The sequence below is a fragment of the Mytilus californianus genome, unplaced genomic scaffold, assembly GCF_021869535.1.
Source record: "Mytilus californianus isolate M0D057914Y unplaced genomic scaffold, xbMytCali1.0.p SCAF_6, whole genome shotgun sequence".
Lineage (NCBI taxonomy): Eukaryota > Metazoa > Mollusca > Bivalvia > Mytilida > Mytilidae > Mytilus > Mytilus californianus.
In genome coordinates, this window is record NW_026262712.1 from 63,311,466 (window position 1) to 63,331,503 (window position 20,038).

Sequence of the window (20,038 nt, forward strand, 5' to 3'; positions counted from 1 at the left end):
TCAATAAAAGATCTATCCCAGAAGCATTTGTACTTTTTTAACAATTCATGGCATTGCTTTTTCAAACTTTCACTTGTCAATTTTTCTAATAATTTCAGGCAATTTTTGTATAGAACAATACAACAGCTTATATTAACCAATTTTAATACAATGTAACCATCTGAGGCACACAACATCAAACATATAAAGATAATATTTTTAAGGATTAAGGAAAATATGTACCCTTTTTCAAAAAATAAATAAATAAGAACTAGCAAACTAATTTTCAAAGCTGTTTACATTTCAAATACATTGTACAACATTCAACTTCAACAAAATTAAAACAAAATTCTTTCAAGGATTTAATCTACACCACATATAAAGTTGTCTATAAATGTAAATTCTGTCTAATCAAGATTCAACCATAGCAATCTGATATTACTCTAACAGACACTTCTCATATGTAGTGTTTTGTCCAAAAGAAGTCAGTATTTACTTCACGAAGCCTTTTCAACTGATCACTGGATGGTTGCATTGAACAAGTATGCATCCTCAAGTCATTCATTAGCTGAGACAACTGATCACCGATTGGTTGCATAGTATAACTATGCATTCTCAAGTCATTTTTTACAATCACAAACTTGCAAAACTGAAAATTCTCAAAAAAAAACTTATTTCTGCCTCACAAACTATCTCTGTCAATAGGTTTCGTCCAATTACTGTCAGACTGATTTTGACTCAAAGAAATTCTACTTCTGACAACCCGATCATAGATCGTACTCCTTGGTATTCCAAACAAGTCTGATGCTTTATATGAACTCATTTTTTTATCCAATACAACCTGAACTGCTGCCATTAGGGTGGTCTGATCATAACCTCCTTTTCTTTTACCTATTCTTGATTTTACATCTGAAACATAGATGTTGCAAAATAGTATTACTTAGTTAACAAAAGGCACAGCCATTTTCATGCTTCAAGGTTTTTTTTTTTCCCTTTTTCCTTTAATAATAATTCAAATACCGGTAAGTATAGCAAGATTACAAAGAATTCAATCACCCATCCCCTTTTAAACACACTTCTAACTATATCTTATCCACAAATCTATCAATTCATAGATATTGTTAACAATTTCTATAGTTCCAAGTTTTCAATTGTAAAACAAATCTTATAGTCGAAATATTGCAAAACAATTAGTACCAAGAATAGAATGACAATGCCTTCAAACACTGACTCCACTCTAACATTAACCTTGAACTTGAATACAAAAGAATAAATTAAGACTCTCAAAATAATATCCTCACTCCAATTTACCTTCACAACCATAAGTTCATCATGATGTCTGAAGAATTAACCTTAATTCATACTTTATCATGCACATGAATAAAATTAATCTTGGATAGCTTAAAATGTTTGTTTTATCATGGAAATTCTTGATGCTGGGGAAAATGGTACATTTTCAAGTAAACCTACAAAAACCATGAAAATTGAATATCACAAATACTGTTTATTAATATCTAGTTGGTTTTCATGAACGAGTTAAGCTGGTTGACCAGAAGTCAATCGGATCTTACAATTAGGTAATATGAAAAACACTATGATATACGAAATGATTGAGAAAAAGCATGATTGAAAAGCATTCATTTGACAATTTGATGATCTATCAAGTAGATTTCAGTAAGACTGATTAACAAGTAATTTGTATTTCATCACTGAATTACTTCACATATTCAGTATGCGTCTCAAAAATATTAAAATCCCAACAGAAATTAACCATTTGAAAATCACTACATCATGGCCAAATAATGGTTTACAGTTCTAATCAATACAGCATTTTACAACAAAAATGTACAATTAACATCTGCAAATGAGTATTTTTATCATCAAAAATATAGGTTTCTCATAAAAAATATAGGTGTAAGCTTATTTCAAAGGAATTTAATAAAGTTCAACTAACTGCAGTATCTACTTTCTCTATCACTTTGAGGATAATAATTTCATCTTTGGTAAGAACAACTGCATGGTTAAATTACCAATGTGCATAAAAGTATGTCACATTTTCATACTTAAACTTTGATCAAAAGCTACATGGGTTTTTTTTTTGTCTCTTGTCAAAACATCTCCAAATATATATGTTAAGTCAACATTAAAACTTGTAGTTCATCTACCAATTGCAACAACAATTAAGAGTATTTTAACCCATACATTTTTTCTTGGTTATCTTGAGTTTGAACAAATCATCTATTTCAATCTAATTCATGATGACCAATTATCAACCATCAAATTTGCTATTTCAATGCTGCTCTATGATTAATTTCTCAAAAAATTCTTCAGAGAAGAAATACTGGCAAGTCATGAATATTCCAGTATAACTTATGTTTAATTATTATCGTAAATTTTTTTTTAACTCAGCACCCGCTACTTCAATTTTCTACGTTGTACTTCCAAGTTATTTATTTTAAAGCTTACATGCATCTGGTGAAAAAGACACCAGAATTTTTAAAACTTGTTTGTGAATTATCCTATAGTATCTTTTTAAGTTAAATTAATAAACATCTTCAAACCTAATTGATTGCATTTTGACTTATTAAATATAGGAGTTTCAGAAACTGTTGATACTGTTACCATTACCAATTACACGGTTATACATTTGACTTACAAAAACCACTTTACGGCCCAATGATCGATCATTGCTGGTACCAATTGAATAGGCACATCACTCTTCAAGTTTCTTCTGTTTAATTCAAAACATCCGCTTATAGGAGCAGAACTTTTCAAGAAACATAAGAAATGATTCCAATGTCCTTACCAAATTTTTATAATGACCACGTCATGGTCCAACCATAGACCAGATTTTTAATACCAATGATGCAGTACACCAGCAACTCCATAACTTTTTTTTCAACTTCCATTTTTTTTTTTCACTCATAAATCTGAGCTATTATCTTCACTGCAAATTTCAAATAAATTATTATAAATCCCCAATCTACTATCATTCAAACTAGCAAGTTAACTTGAGACACGGGCAATTGAATTTCCAAGCTCTGAGCTCATTCAAATGTGTCAGAAAACGATACCAATTACCATTACCAGTTTTAACTATGAAAAGACCTTGAATGGTCCAAATATTCGTTCTCGTCTCAATGCGACTATTATCCTTCATAATATTTAACCAGTGTCTTCGGTTTCTTCAACCACCAACGTCAGCTCTCCTGTATTCTCTAGCTCTTTTCTTCTCTTTTTATCAAAACATCCGCTTTAAACTTGTATTGATTTTCTAACAAAGCACTGTCCACGTCTTCGTATATTTATTCATATACCTAGCAATTGATCTTTTTAATTTTAATATAGGGAATGGTTGAGTAAAGTAAATCCTAAATATAGCTGTTTTATTAAACTTTGGTGTTGAGCAATCACCTATCAAAGAACTAGCAAATCACTCTGTAAATTGAAAAATTTAAAATACAGGCTTGAAACTTGTACTTCTTTAATTATGAGGAAGGGCATTTCATTCTTGGGATATATAAGTCTTTTCTCATGAAATGGACTCTTGAGAAAATATTACACAGAACTTTTTCTCAAGAGTGTAAACATAAATGGATGAATGGATGAATAATTCCAAGGAATAAATCCAGGTCAAGAGTTATTTCCCTTTCAAAGAGCATTATCTTCTTAATATCTATACCAAATGATTAATAATCTAAATAATAAAAGATATATATTTGTTACTGGACACTGAACAATCAATCTTGTGAAAATGTACATTTTGTTTTCATTTCAGATATTTAACAATAAATGCTGTTTCGAAAGAAAATAACCCCTGAACCAAATGGAAAATTATATGCCTGCACTTAAATACAAATAAATCCTAAACAATTTAGCCATATACATTATTTATTAATATAGAATAACCTTAATTGCACAATACATATATTTTCTAAATGAATGATATAAAATTGAAAAAAAAAAATACATATTAAATAAACTATTGTCTTTCATCATCACCTTCCTCTTCAGGAATTCGTCTCATTGACAACTCCAGTCAGTTTTATATCTTCAGTTTTCAAAGTGTTATGTTTGGTTTCAATGTCAATCCACCCCCCTTTTCTCTTCAATAAATTTTCAAACTTAAGAATTTTCAATTTTTACAAGCAAAGCTATAGGCACATATTCAATATAAATATCGCTCACACAGCTTATTCGTTTCCTATGCCTTTTAACATTAACATTTTGATATCTAGCAGGATGCTTTATTCTATTTTCATTTGCTGCTCATACCAATTCATGTGTCTCTATTATCTCTTAAATTATCTCCCTTTTATATATTAATCATATGACAACAACATGGTGAAGAACTGTTCATATTTTTACGTAACATATATACTCTCAGGGCTACTGGTGTTGGTGAAACAAATATTTCATACATAATAATAAATCTATATTATTTTAAACTTATCATATCACAGCCACCTTAAAATTTACCCATTAATTAAATTTTATACTATCGAGTAACTAACTGCATAATTTTATGTACATATATTTTGATTGTAAATGTGGAGTACTTTATTTTCTACTTTGTTTTGATAGTCTTGTCTGACTTGTCTTGCTCTAGCACCTGAGTTCACTGTAACAATTGTTTTACTGGTATGTTTTGATTTTTTTTTCAGGTTGCTGGTGTGCATGTAAAGTTTTCTGAGATTTTGTAATACACTTCCACAACTCCGGCCAAATAACTTAACTTTTGTCAACTTGTCAAAACACCTTAATTTGTTTCCCAGTAGCAAATGAACATTAGTCAAATAGAAAGCATAGTGAATATGCACTTTTTTCTCACAATTTAGCAAATTCAATAATTCAATTCTTAAAAAATATTGTTTTACAAAGAAACTCAGAAAACTTTTCATGTACTGTATTTTTAGGTAAAGAAAGAAGACATGAAAAAATCTTTGGTGACATCTTTTTCAAAGATCATTGGCAGCATTTCACATTGTAATCTATTTCCAAGAAAGGCGAAATTGAGAAACATACTATTCATGTCTTCTTGCAGTTTGAAACGGAATGCATTTTTTTGTTTTCTTAGTCTCACTTGCTCCTTGCTTACCCGGTCCATTATAACATCTGTCTCATGAACGTTTACACCTAACATAATAATATGTAACAAATGTTTAGTAAATTCACAAACAAGACACCAACACCAGTATCCGCAGGACCACACTACTACCAAAATGATTTCGTCAACTACTTGAATAAAGCTTGGTTTCATGAATTTCTTATTGAATTGGGATCTGTCAATTGCACTTGGCAAGGTGTCTGGTTATAGAATGCAGGAAAGTGGGTAGGGCCTACTAGTGTGTTAACAAAAGCAGTCTGTCCACTCAATCTTTAGCTCTGTGATTTGAAAAGTTTGTACCATATCGATCACTATATATACTTTTGAAATAAAGATCCATTGATTCTAAAATGCTGCAATTTTTCATATGTGTGTCTTGTTTTTGTAAATTTCTATTTACTGTCCTATTATCCTTCCTTCTTTCATGAAAGCAAGCCCAAGCTGTCAAGCCTAACTAGAAATTGCAATATGTTTGCTTCAATACATGTATTTTAAAGTGTATGGCTCATTGCGTTTGTTCAAAAATATCTTGAACATATCCTGTGACTGCATAGAACCTATAAAAAGGTCATCAGCTATGGACATTTGGATATTTGTTTCTGAATATGTTTTTCGATGTATCATGAAGCAACAGCAAAGAGAGCTAGTGTGATGGCTAACGAACATTGCAATGACAGACACCAATCTTTTAGGACCATAAATATGAAATTTTCTTCACCAGTTGTTAAAGCATTATTGTTCATTTCAATCAAGATAGATTTACCATATACACAAATTTAAATGAATATCTCTGGTTGTAAAGGATCACAAATTTTAAATTTTGGATTTGTAAGAGCCAGGAAATTTTCTGATGATTTTCCTGGCCTCAAATCAAAGTCCAATGACTTTTCAGTCACAGAAAAAAGATTCTTAGCATCTTGCGATTTTCATTTAAGATTTGAAGAATGGAAACATCTTGTTGAAATGAACTGATCAAAATACCCAGTTATCACATTTACAAGCTCAATGTATAAATGGTTGATGCAAATAAAACAAAAATACAAACCTGTAGAACTATTTCATTATACTTTAAATGCTTTTAACTTGCATTCATTTTTTATTACATTGAACAATGAATATAAAGAAAACTTGGGGTATTTGTCAATGGAAAGATGTTAAGAGAACATCATGTATCATTTTGTTATCAGAATGAAGCAGACTAAATTTAGAAGTCAAATTACTAAGAAAGAAAAATCTTTTAAGTTATAAATACCAAATTACTAATGAACTATAATTGTTTTACATTCAATTTTACCAAAGTTTACTTTTTGATTAACAAAATTGGTCAACAATTACAAGTTGTGCTTGAAATACTACAAAATATAAAAAAATCAGTTTTAAACTTTTTTAACCCATATCAGTTCTTGGAATTTATAATGAAAAAGTTCTTTATCTGTTATCTTGATCCTTTGCTGTTCTTCTGTCTTCTTGGGGGAAATTTGGGATGGGCATTATAACTAGTATAGAATTTGTGTTTCAAATATTCATTAAAATGTTCATAATAATTTTTTTTCTTAAATTGAAATGTGATTAATAAAATCACATCAAATATCTATTCATAAATTTGACAGTGAAATGAAGATGTTGAACACATATTCTTGACCTGCTATTTACGAATTCTTTTGACAATTTAAAGAAAATCAGAAATAATACATACATGTACCAGATACTGACACAAAGGATCAACTAGACATTTTTTTATTCTCAAAACTTCAACACCCAGATATAGATATTTAAAATGAATCTCTAAATAAAGTTGGTTTCCCAATACATGTATGTAAATTTCATATCATATTGTAGCTGTAAAACAGTCCATGCAGTTGCTTTTTAACTAGAAAGGTTCCCAGCAAAAAGTTACATAATCAAAGTTATTTTTTTCCCTTAAGTTCTATTAAAGACAATGTTTCTTTGAAAGGTTTGAATTTCAAAAGTAACTGCATGTTTGCCAATTTCAATATAACTGTAAATGTTTCATCACATCATGTGCTTTATGACTGATGGATATCTTTGGATCATTTCACTAAATTTTAGGTACATATGTGTACCTGTTGTTTTAGTCAATTATCTGATCTGAATCATTTATATAGGTACATGTACCAACATAATTTTGATAATTTGTTTTAGACAAAAGGAACCAATTTTGGTACATTAAAAATGCAAATTCTATAACCAAATCTCCAGATCTCAAGTAATGAAACATTTATTCAGCTATTTAACCAGGCTACTTGTCAATCTATACTCCTGTGTAGCCTGAATACAATTCACATTAATTTTTATACCTAAATATTTTATGCATCTCATAATCTTTGTCAATTTCTTTCCTCTTTTCTTCCTTTTTTTTAAATTAAAATAAGTAGCATTACTTCATCAACACAAGGAGTCAGATTCTGAATCAAGTAACATTACATTATTAAAGAAATAATTTTGTCAGTGTCATTTACAACCTAATCAAACCTGTAGATGTTCCTTGGTGCTCCTTTGTTGCACCTGATCTAATTCACTCATTTTGTCTGTCTTTTTGTCTCATCTTTTTTGTCTCATATTTTTGTCTCATGAACTCAAGTTACTCTTTACACATCTAATTTTTATGCCCTAGATCCTCTATCTGGTGTACTCAAGTCAGGTTAGTCAATGGTATTAAGAACCCATTTAAAGGTCTTGTCTACATTTAATAATGCCCTAGACCCTGTATCTTGTGTACTCAAGTCAGGTTAGTAAATGGTATGATCTATCATGGGCCCATTTGAAGGTCTTGTCCATATTTAATTATGCCCTCGATCACCTATCTTCTGTACTCAAGTCAGGTTTAATGGTATTCTATCTAATTCATTAATAACTGTTCTTTGTTACTCATGTTACTATGCAGATGATTGTTCAAAGACCAACTGTAATAACTACTTGTCAAAATGTCTGCATGGTTGTTATTGTATTGTAATACAAAGCTGGCCAAAAATCCACGTTGATTAATTCTTTCTATATAGAAAATTTCATTTATCCACAAGACCATGCAAATATATTGACAAGTAGCTGAAATGACACTGACATTAGATTTACATGAAAATTAAAAGCCTAAAATTATGAAAATATATATACATGTGTTCATGTTTCCAGTTGCCAGTCCTTATAAGGTATATCCCTAGTTGTCTTGAGCCTTAAATTTCAAACCTACATTTTTCTTACATTTGATCAATTTTCTGAATTTGGTGGAAAAACAAAGAGAAAAATTTTGAAGACCACACACAAAATTGAGATTCAATACTTTTTTGGTAACTGGAATCATACCGACATAATTATGTAACTAAATTGGCAACTGGAATCATAGTTATATTGGCATATTGTCAAAGATACCAGGAAAGATAAATTTGGTACTTAAGAGTTCTAAAAACCAAATGACGACTGCTGATATGCTGCCTACAAATTCCTGATGAAAGGTGTAAAGTATTTTAGTGAAATGTATCACGAAAAATTTCAAGTTTTTCTTATAAGAAAAAATTGATCGTCTTCTACAAAACCTCCAATTGAGAACCTTATTTTAAATGACTGTTACTTCCATGGTTTGAATACATTTCTGTCAAAGTCTCATATTACTAAGTTGTACCAAAATTTAGCAACCAAATTTTATCTTTCCTGCAATTCATATTGTAATAATGACTAAATGTGTATTTCTGACATCAACATTATCAATTTCTGAATAATAAATATTTTTTGTCATTCCTGTTGAAATTTGATATCATCTTTTTAACAATAACTTACAAAGTTTAACAGCTTATCTAATTTCAATTAATTAAAAATTCTTTCATATCTAAAGCAGCACAAAGTAGTCTATATTAAGACCAATTCTTAGAGGACATTTTCCTCCCATATTTATCATTGATGTCAAAAAGTACAACAGGGCCAAGGCCACCTACCTTTTCTGTATAGCTACAATTTACATTTCCAATATGATTTTACAAGCCAAATCAATAAAATTCTTCTGAAATTTCTAAACTTATATTTATTTCATGAACAAATAAAATCTTTCACGATTTTTTTAAATTAATGCTTAATGGCTTACTCGTGTCACTTTAATATCATTTACCAAATTTTTAAGCTTTTAATTTTTCCATAAACCTTTTAAATATTTCTTTAAATAGATGTAGACAATTATTTCCAATAATCAATGCCAACTCTAAAGCAGACTAATTTTACTGTACATACAAAATGTATCCTAATTTTATCTCAAATTTGGCTTGCAAAAACACAAAAAAATAGCAAATAATGACAATGATGAGCTTGTACTTCTTCATATCAACCTTGATTATTTGCTCTGTATTCAGATTCCCACCTCAAAGCAAAAGATTTTCAGATTGAATCCTTTTATTTAAATATAATTTGAAACCTGTCAATATTTTACAGTAAAACTTAGTGGACCTGCATCATTCTACTAAAGGAGATTCAAATCAAGAGTATCTTGATGACACCAATCTTTTTAATTACTTTTTTTCTAGCCACTTCTTATCAAGGTTGCTATGTTGAACTGTGATAACTGAGTATTTTAACTGCAACTAATAAATGATAAGGAAATAGAGAAGAAACCTACCTGATGTTGGCCCCATGTACATAGCTCCTGTTGGATCGTCCATATGCGATGATTGAAAGCTGCCTTCGTTTGATATATCTTCCTGTGACCAATCGCCTGTTAGGTCACTTTCATCATACTCCTGTTCCTCCTCCATACTTAATTGTCCATGCCGGTGAGCGGCATCACCTTGCCCACTATCTACTTGTAACAAAAGTCCACCTGTTTCATCCTCGCCCACTTTTTCTATTTTCACTATTGCCAAGTCCGGAGTATCATCATTTCCTTCTGGACCTGGATCATGACCTTCTGGTGGCCTTGAGCTGAAAAAGATATGAGCACACATTACAAAAGGCTTGGACTTTCAAATTCATAAGACAATGTTTTAACAGTTTCCATTTTAATACTTGCAAATTTCTTTTCTTCAGTTTTTCTTTTATATTTTGTAATACATTTAAAACTGTTTGAAGGGAAGTGTAATTCTAATAACTACAATTTTTGTATCAAAATTAAATTTCAGTGAAAAGTTATTGTAATTTGAAAACTGAATTTCATTGTTTTTACAGGCATTCTAACTTTCTATTTTGTGATCCAGTATTTAGCAACACTCATAGAATGACAACTTTTTGTTCTGGTGTAGTTAAACTGTTTCACTACTCTGTATTTTGAAGAAAACTAACCTTTCTCCCTCCCGTTTTTCACCCTTGTCCGCCATTCCAGTGGATTCTTGTTGCTGACTAGTTGATTGACTTTGGAATGATGGACTTTGTGGAGGTGCACCAGCTTGTGCAGCACTTCCAATAGCAAATGACGGTTTAGCACCAGATATGGGAGGATATGATGGATGAGTTCGTTGTTGGGGAGTACTTGTAATGAAACTTTGTGACGTTTTAACACTTTCCATAAACATGTCAGTGGACATTGGTGGTGGACGAGACTGACTAGACTGTTGTTCCTGTGGACGTTGCTGGAAACGATCCTGTGAGAATGTTTGAGATAATGGAGCAATGTTTAATGTTCCAGCTTGCTGTAATGGAGGAGGAGGTGGTTGTGAGGTAAAGCTCATTTGATTTGGTGTACGTTGGATGAATGATGTAGGTGATGGATGTTGAATGTTCTGAGGAGGATGAGTATCTCGGAATGATATCTTTGGCGAGACTGGCATTTGAGGTTGTGATGATTGCTGTGGTGAACTTGGAATATTTTGAACACGATCACTAAAAGAGTCTGTTACACGGGTCCTTCCCCCACCGCTGTCATCCGCAATATTTATCACACGAGTGTCTTTAGTATTTGAAATGTGTGATGCTACAGAAATTGATGTCTTTTGCTGGGCTAATCGTGATGGTTCTGGTTGCCCAGGGCCAGACTTTTCTCTTTGAATTAATTCTAAACTGTCCTCTATTATTTCTACAACTGACGGTGAACCTGACCTGCTTGACTGACTTGAAGCACCTGATCGTACACTTCCTGCTCCAGAAGGATTTCCTGTCATATAACTTTGTGTCATTGATGCAGCATCATCAGCTCTTTGTGACATGAAGTCAGTTGGTGGGGAGGAAGGACGAGGATGTAATCTTTGACGTTTCCCTCCGGTGGGACTAGATGGGCGGGGAGCTTCTGACATCCTTTTCATTAGTCTATCATGATAAGTTTTTTGTAAGCCAGTCGCTCGCACATGACGGAATTCAAGCAAGTCATATTTGTCAAATTTATAATTAGCATTGTGTTGTTTTCCTGTGGATTTTTCAAGACATTTGAAGAAGTCTGAGCAACATTTGATCACACTGTCTACTTGAAGCAACCTTGCTACTTTTTCTACATGTTTCACATTTTCTTCAGTAAGTAACATAAATCCCTCATACAAATATTGCAAGAATGTGGTTACAGCATCCTGTTTAATATCAGCAGCTAGACGAACCTCCAACTCGGTTCCAATTGATGCATTTTCCATTGATTGCAACATGGGACAAGCTGCCAAAAGCACAACTCTGTGTGCCTGTGTACATAAAGAGAAAAGAAAACATTATTTAAAATTTTTAAGAAGATAAAAGATTGAAATTATTTTATCAAATGTACAGCAGATTGAACTTGGGCTAAAAAAAATATATGCTGGTTTCCTGCCTCCCAACCCACTCTAAATTCGATCGCAGAGCCCAAAATATTTTATTGCCTTTCAAAAAATATATTCCAAGAAAAAGCATGGCTAGAAGTCTTATTAGACTATGAATCCAATTTCTGCTGGATTTTCAACTCAAATTTGTAATAAGATCAATTCATATCCAGTGTAAAACTTATCAAACCATCGAAAAATTCTATAATTATCAACAGGCCTGTGCAAATTACAGCCTGCATAAGTGTATAATCGGATCGATATCAAACTAGGAGAAAACATGTGATTTTTCTGGATTTGGTTAATATGCATATAAATAAAATAAAATCCTGATGGACCTACACCATTTTATAATAGTTGGAGACAGGAAACAGAGATCTATTTTTTGGGGGCCTTACCGGTAGGATTTTAAAGATAAATGTAGTTTACAAGCATCATACTTTTTTCCAATCAACCCATCTGATAAATGAATCCCTTTGTGGATAACATATTGTTAACAATGGATTAAAACGTTAACTTTATAAAGAAATCCAGTACAGCTTAATATTTATCAATTAATAAATAAAGGTGACAGATGTTTAAACTTAATACAATTAGAAATCATTAAGTCATCCATTTGAAAGTTTTGATTTCTTTCGAGTTGGCTCATCATTATGGTACATTGTATATGTGTGTCACTGATATGCTCAACTTGTCATAGGGCAACAAATCTATTGTGTTAAGGCTTCTATACCCCTGCTCCTTTTAATGCCTCAAAATGCTAACCCTAAAGTTTTGGTAGTAAATTGTGACAAAATTGCAGATACAGTCTGAACTGTTAACCACTAGTCCTATGCCCCAGACTAGTAAGTATTTTCAAAACTTTGTTTAGTCGCACAAAATAAATGTCGGAATATAGATCTTCAGACTAGTAGTTGGAAAAGATTTTTGGTGCAGACTGAGATGTCCACTTATACTCAAGGTAAAAATTAATAAACAAAATAAGAAAATTCTTTCTTACCATCAAGAGGAAACCATTAACAAACATAATAATTGGCCTATCCACAATCCCTTCCTCTTACAAAATGTGATCTATCATTCAGTTTTACTTGCCACGAGCAACAAGATGGGTGCCATTAGTGGAGCAGAATATGCTAACCCAACCAAAACAATAACAAGAATAACTATATTGCCTTCAGAAACCTTTAACATGATTTTTATCCTTTTAATTGACTAAAATTTTGCAACCATCTTTTTTGAGCAAATACAGGATAGGCAGAGACTAAAAACTAAACAAGCATTCTGTGAGTATTGCATGGCAATACATAGTCCCCCACCGGTTACAAATTCATTGTAATGGAACGAAATTCTAACTTGATCTATAACTTGTCATGGTGTAAACTACATAAAAATATCAAGTCAAAATCTTCAAGCATGACAAAAAAAAATTGTTGAAAACTGATTATTTAAGTGAATTTTCTATGTCCAAAGACCATACATGTAACTCTGCACAAAATTATCAGACTGGAACAAAATTCCAACTTGATCTGTAACTTGTCATGATAAAACTATGTATTATCAAATCAATCTCTTCAAGAATGACAAACAAACCTACAACTAAATTATTCAAACAATTTACCAAAGAAAAGGTTAAAAATCCAAAATGTCATTTTGTCTTTTAAAAGTCTTTTAAACTAGAGGCTCTAAAGAGCCTGTGTCGCTCACCTTGGTCTATGTGCATATTAAACAAAGGACACAGATGGATTCATGACAAAATTGTGTTTTGGTGATGGTGATGTGTTTGTAGATCTTACTTTACTGAACATTCTAGCTCCTTACTATTATCTCTATCTATAATGAACTTGGCCTGGTAGTTACAGTGGAAAATATTTTGTAAAAATTTACAAAAATTTACAAAATTTATGAAGATGCTTTAGAAATCATGTAAAATAAGGTTAAAATCATAATTAATAGAATTAGATATTAGATATTATAATGATATCTAAGATAATAACAAAAAACTGCAAAATTTTTGTAAAATTACTAACTCAGGGGCAGCAACCCAACAACGGGTCGTCAGATTTGTCTGAAAATTTCAGGGCAGATAAATCTAAATCTGATGAACATTTTTGCCACCTGTCAGGTTTGCTCTAAATGCTTTAGTTTCAGAGATATAAACCAAAAACTGCATTTTACCCCTATGTTCTATTTTTAGCCATGGCGGCCATCTTGGTTGGCTGGCGGGGTCATCGGACAAATTTTTTAAACTAGATACCCTAATAATGATTATGGCCAAGTATGGTTAAATTTGTATCAGTAGTTACAGAGAAGAAGATTTTTGTAAAAGATTACAAAAATTTACGAAAAATTGTTAAAAATTGATTATTAAGGGCAATAACTCCTAAAGGGGTCGACTGACAATTTTGGTCATGACAACTTATTTGTAGATCTTACTTTGATGAACATTATTGCTGTTTACAGTTTATCTCTATCTATAATAATATTCAAGATAACCAAAAACTGCAAAATTTCAATAAAATTACCAATTCAGGGGCAGCAACCCAACAACAGGTTGTCAGATTTGTCTGAAAATTTCAGGGCAGATAGATCTTGACCTGATAATCAGTTTTACCCTATGTCAGATTTCCTCTAAATGCTTTGGTTTCAGAGATATAAGCCAAAATCTACATTTTACCCCTATGTTCTATTTTTAGCCATGGCGGCCATCTTGGTTGGTTGGCGGGGTCATCGGACACATTTTTTAAACTAGATACCCTAATGATGATTGTGGCCAAGTTTGGTTAAATTTGGCCCAGTGGTTTCAGAGGAGAAGATTTTTGTAAAAAGCTAACGACGACGGACGACGGACGACGACGACGGACGCCAAGTGATGAGAAAAGCTCACTTGACCCTTCGGGTCAGGTGAGCTAAAAATAAGTTATTTCCCTTTGAACAGAAATCTACTAATTAATAAGTATTTCATCAAAAATTTAATTCTAGGGAAAGGGCTTTAACTGAACAAAGAGAAAAGCTAAAATCGTGAAAATTGAACTTGACCTGTAACTTGTCATGATAAATCAATAAACCAAATATCAAATCAATATCTTCAAGCACGAAGCAAAAAAGTCTGGAAAACTGATATGCCGGACTGACAGATGGACAGACAGACAGAAGGACGGACGGGCAAACCTAAAGTCCCCTTCGACTTCGTCTATAGGGGACTAATAAATTCAGATTTTCCAGACCCAAGCAATGAATGGAATAACCCAATCACAAAACTTGAGATTTTTACCAGCATTCAGGATTTTATCACTGCACATTGGGGTCTTGCTAAGAGATGGACGGTGATTGCAAAATTAGTCAATTAAAAAGTTAACTAGGATTATGAAGGAGTTTAAAGGTGTAATATCACCAAAACATATTCTTGCATGTGAAAATAGAGACGAAAACATTAGATTTAGAAAACGGTGAGTACAACTTGAAATGATTGTGTCTTATAGAGGCATTTAATACACCTGCAATAGTTAAGATTTATTCCATTATATAAGATAATTTATTGTTGTTTTTCTTTCAAACTCAAGTTTTTCTAGGTCAACGGGGGGTAAAAAAAAATGTGAATTTCAATAATACAAATTGTACATGGTAAGTGCCAAATCAGTTTATGAAGTTCAAGTACATGTACATTTGTAACAATTGTATTTTGTGAATGTTAAACTGATGTTAAAACGCCAACTGTACATTTTACTTATCTCATGAAGAGTCATCATAAATGCATTTTACTTTATCGTGTAATGAAAAAGGTTAACTATTGTTTTTTTTTGTTATCATCCTGTCATTTGTAAACAAAATTAAATTCTGGCAATATGCACACTTTATTAAATTGTATGTAAAAAGGATCTGCATAACATAAAATTTCTAAATAGAAATCTGCAAGTTGGGTTTAGTGGATAATCCATGTACCGACTTGAATAATTTCCTGTATCAGTCAAACATTGGAGATTTCTAGCAAAATAAAACTGTTAAAGTGTTTCATTACTGATCCTGTTTCACAATGAAAAAGATATCCAGTATCCTTTTGCTTGCTATTGTCATACAAGTTTAGATTACTATACGATGACTATTGAGCAAATAATGTTTACTTTAAAAGAGCATTTGTTACCATAAGGTAATTTCAAAGCTGTTGCATATTTGTACACAACATTCTGTTTTTCGTTCATTATGGATTTCCTATTATTCGTGAGATACGAGTTGTTGGCTGATATCTTGGGTTTAGGTGTAACACAAATTCAAATGTTCTACAAAGAATAAATTTTCTATAGGCTTGGAGGCAAACTTTGGCAGAATCACAAAATCAAATATCCACAAAAATTGGCACCCACTAAAATAAATGAATCCACAGTTGTACTTTCAAGTTTTGATTTCTCAACCCATTTCAACTACATGTGTACTTATGCTTAGGTGTCTACCGCATGACTTACCTTTGTAACAACATTTCCTGTACAAATCAATGCATCACACAGTAACTGACTTCTCCACATCTGTGCTAATTGACATAGCAGAGAACTTGAATGTATGTGATTCATATATACCTTCTGGTAATTCATCTTTTATTTTTTTCTGAAAAAAAAAAAGTAATTTAGGTACCACATTAATCATGGTTAATAAAATGCTCCGCTGGGGCGCAGCTTGATACGACCGCAGAGGTCGAACCCTGAACAGTTGGGGCAAGTATGGACACAACATTCAAGCTTGATACAGCACTGAATTTGGATTGTAATTAAATATTTGACACAGCATAGGTTTCTGACACAGAATGAAAGTGGTCTAAGAACTTAAAAATTTTCAATTTACCTATTCATACATGTGATGGACTGTGAAACTCAGATCAGGAGATTGGGAAATTTTGGTCAGGAGATTAGGACTCAGATCAGGAGGTTTTTAATCGACATTAATTTTGTTGTAAATGTAACCGTGTGCTGTAAAAATGGTCTTTTAAAGTGTGTTTTCTTCAACTTTCCATCCAATTTATTATGTTTATAGTACCCTTGTACTAATAAAGTTTCTCCATCTTTATATTCTACATGTTCAATCTAACATTGTTTTTTTCCAGTATGTTCTTTAAATTTTTTACTTCATATTCTATAAAACAATCATTGCAACCAGAACATTTGTTTAGCTATCTGCAAATAGTTTTTATTTATTTTTTTTTTCTCTTGCAAATAGTTTTTATTTGCAAACCCAGAAAATCATTCTATCTGTAAAATGAGGGTCATAGTTACTATATAAATTTCAATTTAAGCCTTGAAAGGAAGTATAGAATCCTCAAATAATTTTCAAATTATTATTTTTTTATTTGTCCTAAGACATTTAAAATCATTTAATAACCATCCTTTTATGATTATTTGTTCAATTTATATTTTATTTATATTCTTTTATAAATTTTCATTATTAAAAGGAAAGTAACTTAAAACAGGATAAATCAAGGGAAGTAACCCAATAAATACACAGTTTTTGTTACACAACGGCAGTCAGTGTTCTCCCCAGGATTTTTGGATAGCACCAGGGTAACGCGTGTGAACAGCTTGGTGAAATGTTTCATACAATCAGTTGTGTCGCGTGGCGTCGCTATATTTCTAGTTACTGCAGTTTTTATGTCTCTTGTTTTGTTTTAATACTGTGGTACTGTGTTATGTCAGAATATTATTGGTTAAAAAGATCAATAAGCAGTTTGTATTCTTTTTAATATTTTTTAAAAATAAATAAAACATGATTCATTACATAATATTCATCTAAATTTAAAGTAATTAAATCTTTTATCCATGATCAATAAAAATAAAATATCATTCAAACAGGAACATATATATATTGTTAGATATACTGTTCCCAGATTGAAAAGAGAACAAAAATGTTCAATTTAAAAAAAACTTTCTAGTTTCTAGAAAGAAAGTTGTTGTATGTGAAAGGATTCCTGTCATAAGGAGATATATAATTAACAAGAACAAAATTGTGTTATAATTTGAACCAGTTTCTATCTTAATTTTTAATAAAAAGAAATTTTTCATAGATTTTAAAACATTTTGCCATAGATTTCATGTACATGTAAATATTAACCTTTCTTGTCTTTGGTGATAATCAAACATAGATACAGACTTAATACTGCACTGAAACATAAATCTTTATTTGTCATGATCCATTTAAAAAGAATTCCTATAAATTTATCTTAGGTCTATTGATCTATAAGTAACATATTCAATGTCAACAACAAAGTCTCCATATTTTCCCGCCTAAATGACAGGAAGTAGATATAAATAGATTTAACATGTGCTTATGGATTAAAATTGCAAGATCACTTCTGTTATTCATTAATGATCATATGGATATAGATATTCAGTTTGAAGGTACAGTCATGCATTTTATTTATAAAATAGAATAGATTGCAGTTAATTGTAAATAATCTTGAATATTCTACATGAACTAACTGGGTCATGTGATCCTTCCCCTTTGAATTACTTGTTGACAATTTGAAACCGGAATATCATGCAATAACTATGTCATAATTAAAGATAATTTTGGCAATGGTTTAATCAGAGACATATAAAACTATAATATAAGTATTGAGCTAACTTTATAATGTACAAAATATGTGTCGTCGTGTGTACAACTATCGGGTCAACACGGTTTGTGTACAAAGTATTTGCCGACTTGTCAGGTGATGAGTGAAGCCTTAAAATAGTTATCTATGATCATAAAGTTATGATCTCTAAATTAAAACACAAAATAATCATGTAAAAAGTGTTCATTACATCGATTAAATCCAATCAACACAGGTTAACCTCACAAAGGTAAATGGATCACGTGGTGTAAACAATCCGTGTTGAACTGGTTTGAACTGGTCAAATTTCACCTGGAATTTTATACCGCACGGAAAAGATTTAACAAGTCGTTTAAAACTTTACCGATTTACGATTTTTTAACTGAAAATTTTAGCACCACGGAGAAAAATTATACATCGCGGTAAGAACGATACCACCGCGGTAAAAAATTATACATCGCGGGCCCGTGGTCCTTTAATGGCCTGGGGAGAACACTGGCAGTTAGTCTGAGGTAAAAATCGTTGATTACCAGTATGTTTGACACCCAAGCTGACAAGTGAAGCCATATAATTATGCATGTTAATTGATTCACAGGTAAAATATAACTTCAGGTGATGTCAGTTACACCAGATGCCTGAGATGATATGTTGGGCAGAAATTTTTCATTCATGAAAAATTTCATACACGGGATTTTTTCCTCTTCAACGGGAGGTCGGGAGGAGACCCCTGAAAACGGGATTATTGTACTCCCGTCGGGAGGTTCACATGTATGCCTATTCAAACCATATCATTATTATTTGCTTTTATATATAAATCAGAAATAACCAATTTAAAATGGAAAATGTTAAAGAAAAAAAAGGAAACCCCCCCCCCCCCCCCCCCCAATTTTTTGAACCCCCTTATGATTCATCACCCCCAAACTCAATCCCAGCTTTCCCTTTGTGGTATGATACCTTGCAGTACAATTTCAGAGAGATTCATACACTTGAACACAAGTTATTGTCCTGAAACTAGAAAAATGCATGTTTTTTTTGCCCTTTTATGGCCCCTAATTACTAAAATTTTGAGGGAAAACCCCCAAAATCAATCCCAGCCTTCCCTTTGTGATATGGAACCTTGTAGTACAATTTCATAAAGATCCATACACTAACAAACAAGTTATTGTCATGAAACTAGAAAAATGCTTGTTTTTTGCCCCTTTTTGGCCCCTAATTCCTAACATTTGGAGGAAATTACCCCAAAAATCAATCCCAGTATTCCCTTTGTGATATGGAACCTTGTAGTACAATTTCATAAAGATCCATACACTTACAAACAAGTTATTGTCATGAAACTAGAAAAATGCTTGTTTTTTGCCCCTTTTTGGCCCCTAATTCCTAAAATTTGGAGGCAATTACCCCCAAAATCAATCCCAGCATTCCCTTTGTGATATGGAACCTTGTGGTACAATGTCAGAGAGATCCATACACTTACACACAAGTTATGTCTGGAAGTTACAAAAATGCTTATTTTTGGCCCCTTTTGGCCCCTAATTCCTTAACTGTTAGTACCATAACCCCCAAAATCAATCCCCACCTTCCTTTTGTGGTATTGAACCTTATGGTAAAATTTCATTGAGATCCATTCACTTAAAGTAAAGTTAGAGTGCGAAAACTAATGTGTATTCGGAC

The 20,038-nt window shown here is 31.9% G+C and overlaps 2 protein-coding genes across 53 annotated transcripts in view; one reads left to right on the plus strand and one right to left on the minus strand.

The window, feature by feature from the left end:
• Positions 1–20,038, plus strand: part of LOC127704734 (U1 small nuclear ribonucleoprotein A-like) — a 1,100,970-nt gene that overhangs the window by 856,798 nt on the left and 224,134 nt on the right. The gene's annotated exons all lie outside the window — the stretch shown is intronic.
• Positions 1–20,038, minus strand: part of LOC127704711 (zinc finger and BTB domain-containing protein 17-like) — a 172,083-nt gene that overhangs the window by 148,157 nt on the left and 3,888 nt on the right. For 49 of the 50 annotated variants that reach the window (XM_052208905.1, XM_052208851.1, XM_052208854.1 and 46 more), the window contains exons 2-4: positions 16,254–16,392; positions 10,364–11,682; positions 9,705–10,006 (exon numbers count right to left, since the gene is read on the minus strand). In XM_052208905.1, the coding sequence (XP_052064865.1) occupies positions 9,705–10,006; positions 10,364–11,682; positions 16,254–16,379 (1,747 nt within the window). In that variant the 5' untranslated portion in view covers positions 16,380–16,392. Of the gene's footprint in view, positions 1–127; positions 889–9,704; positions 10,007–10,363; positions 11,683–16,253; positions 16,393–20,038 lie in introns of those variants that run through there. The other variant, XM_052208865.1, reaches the window with a different exon arrangement.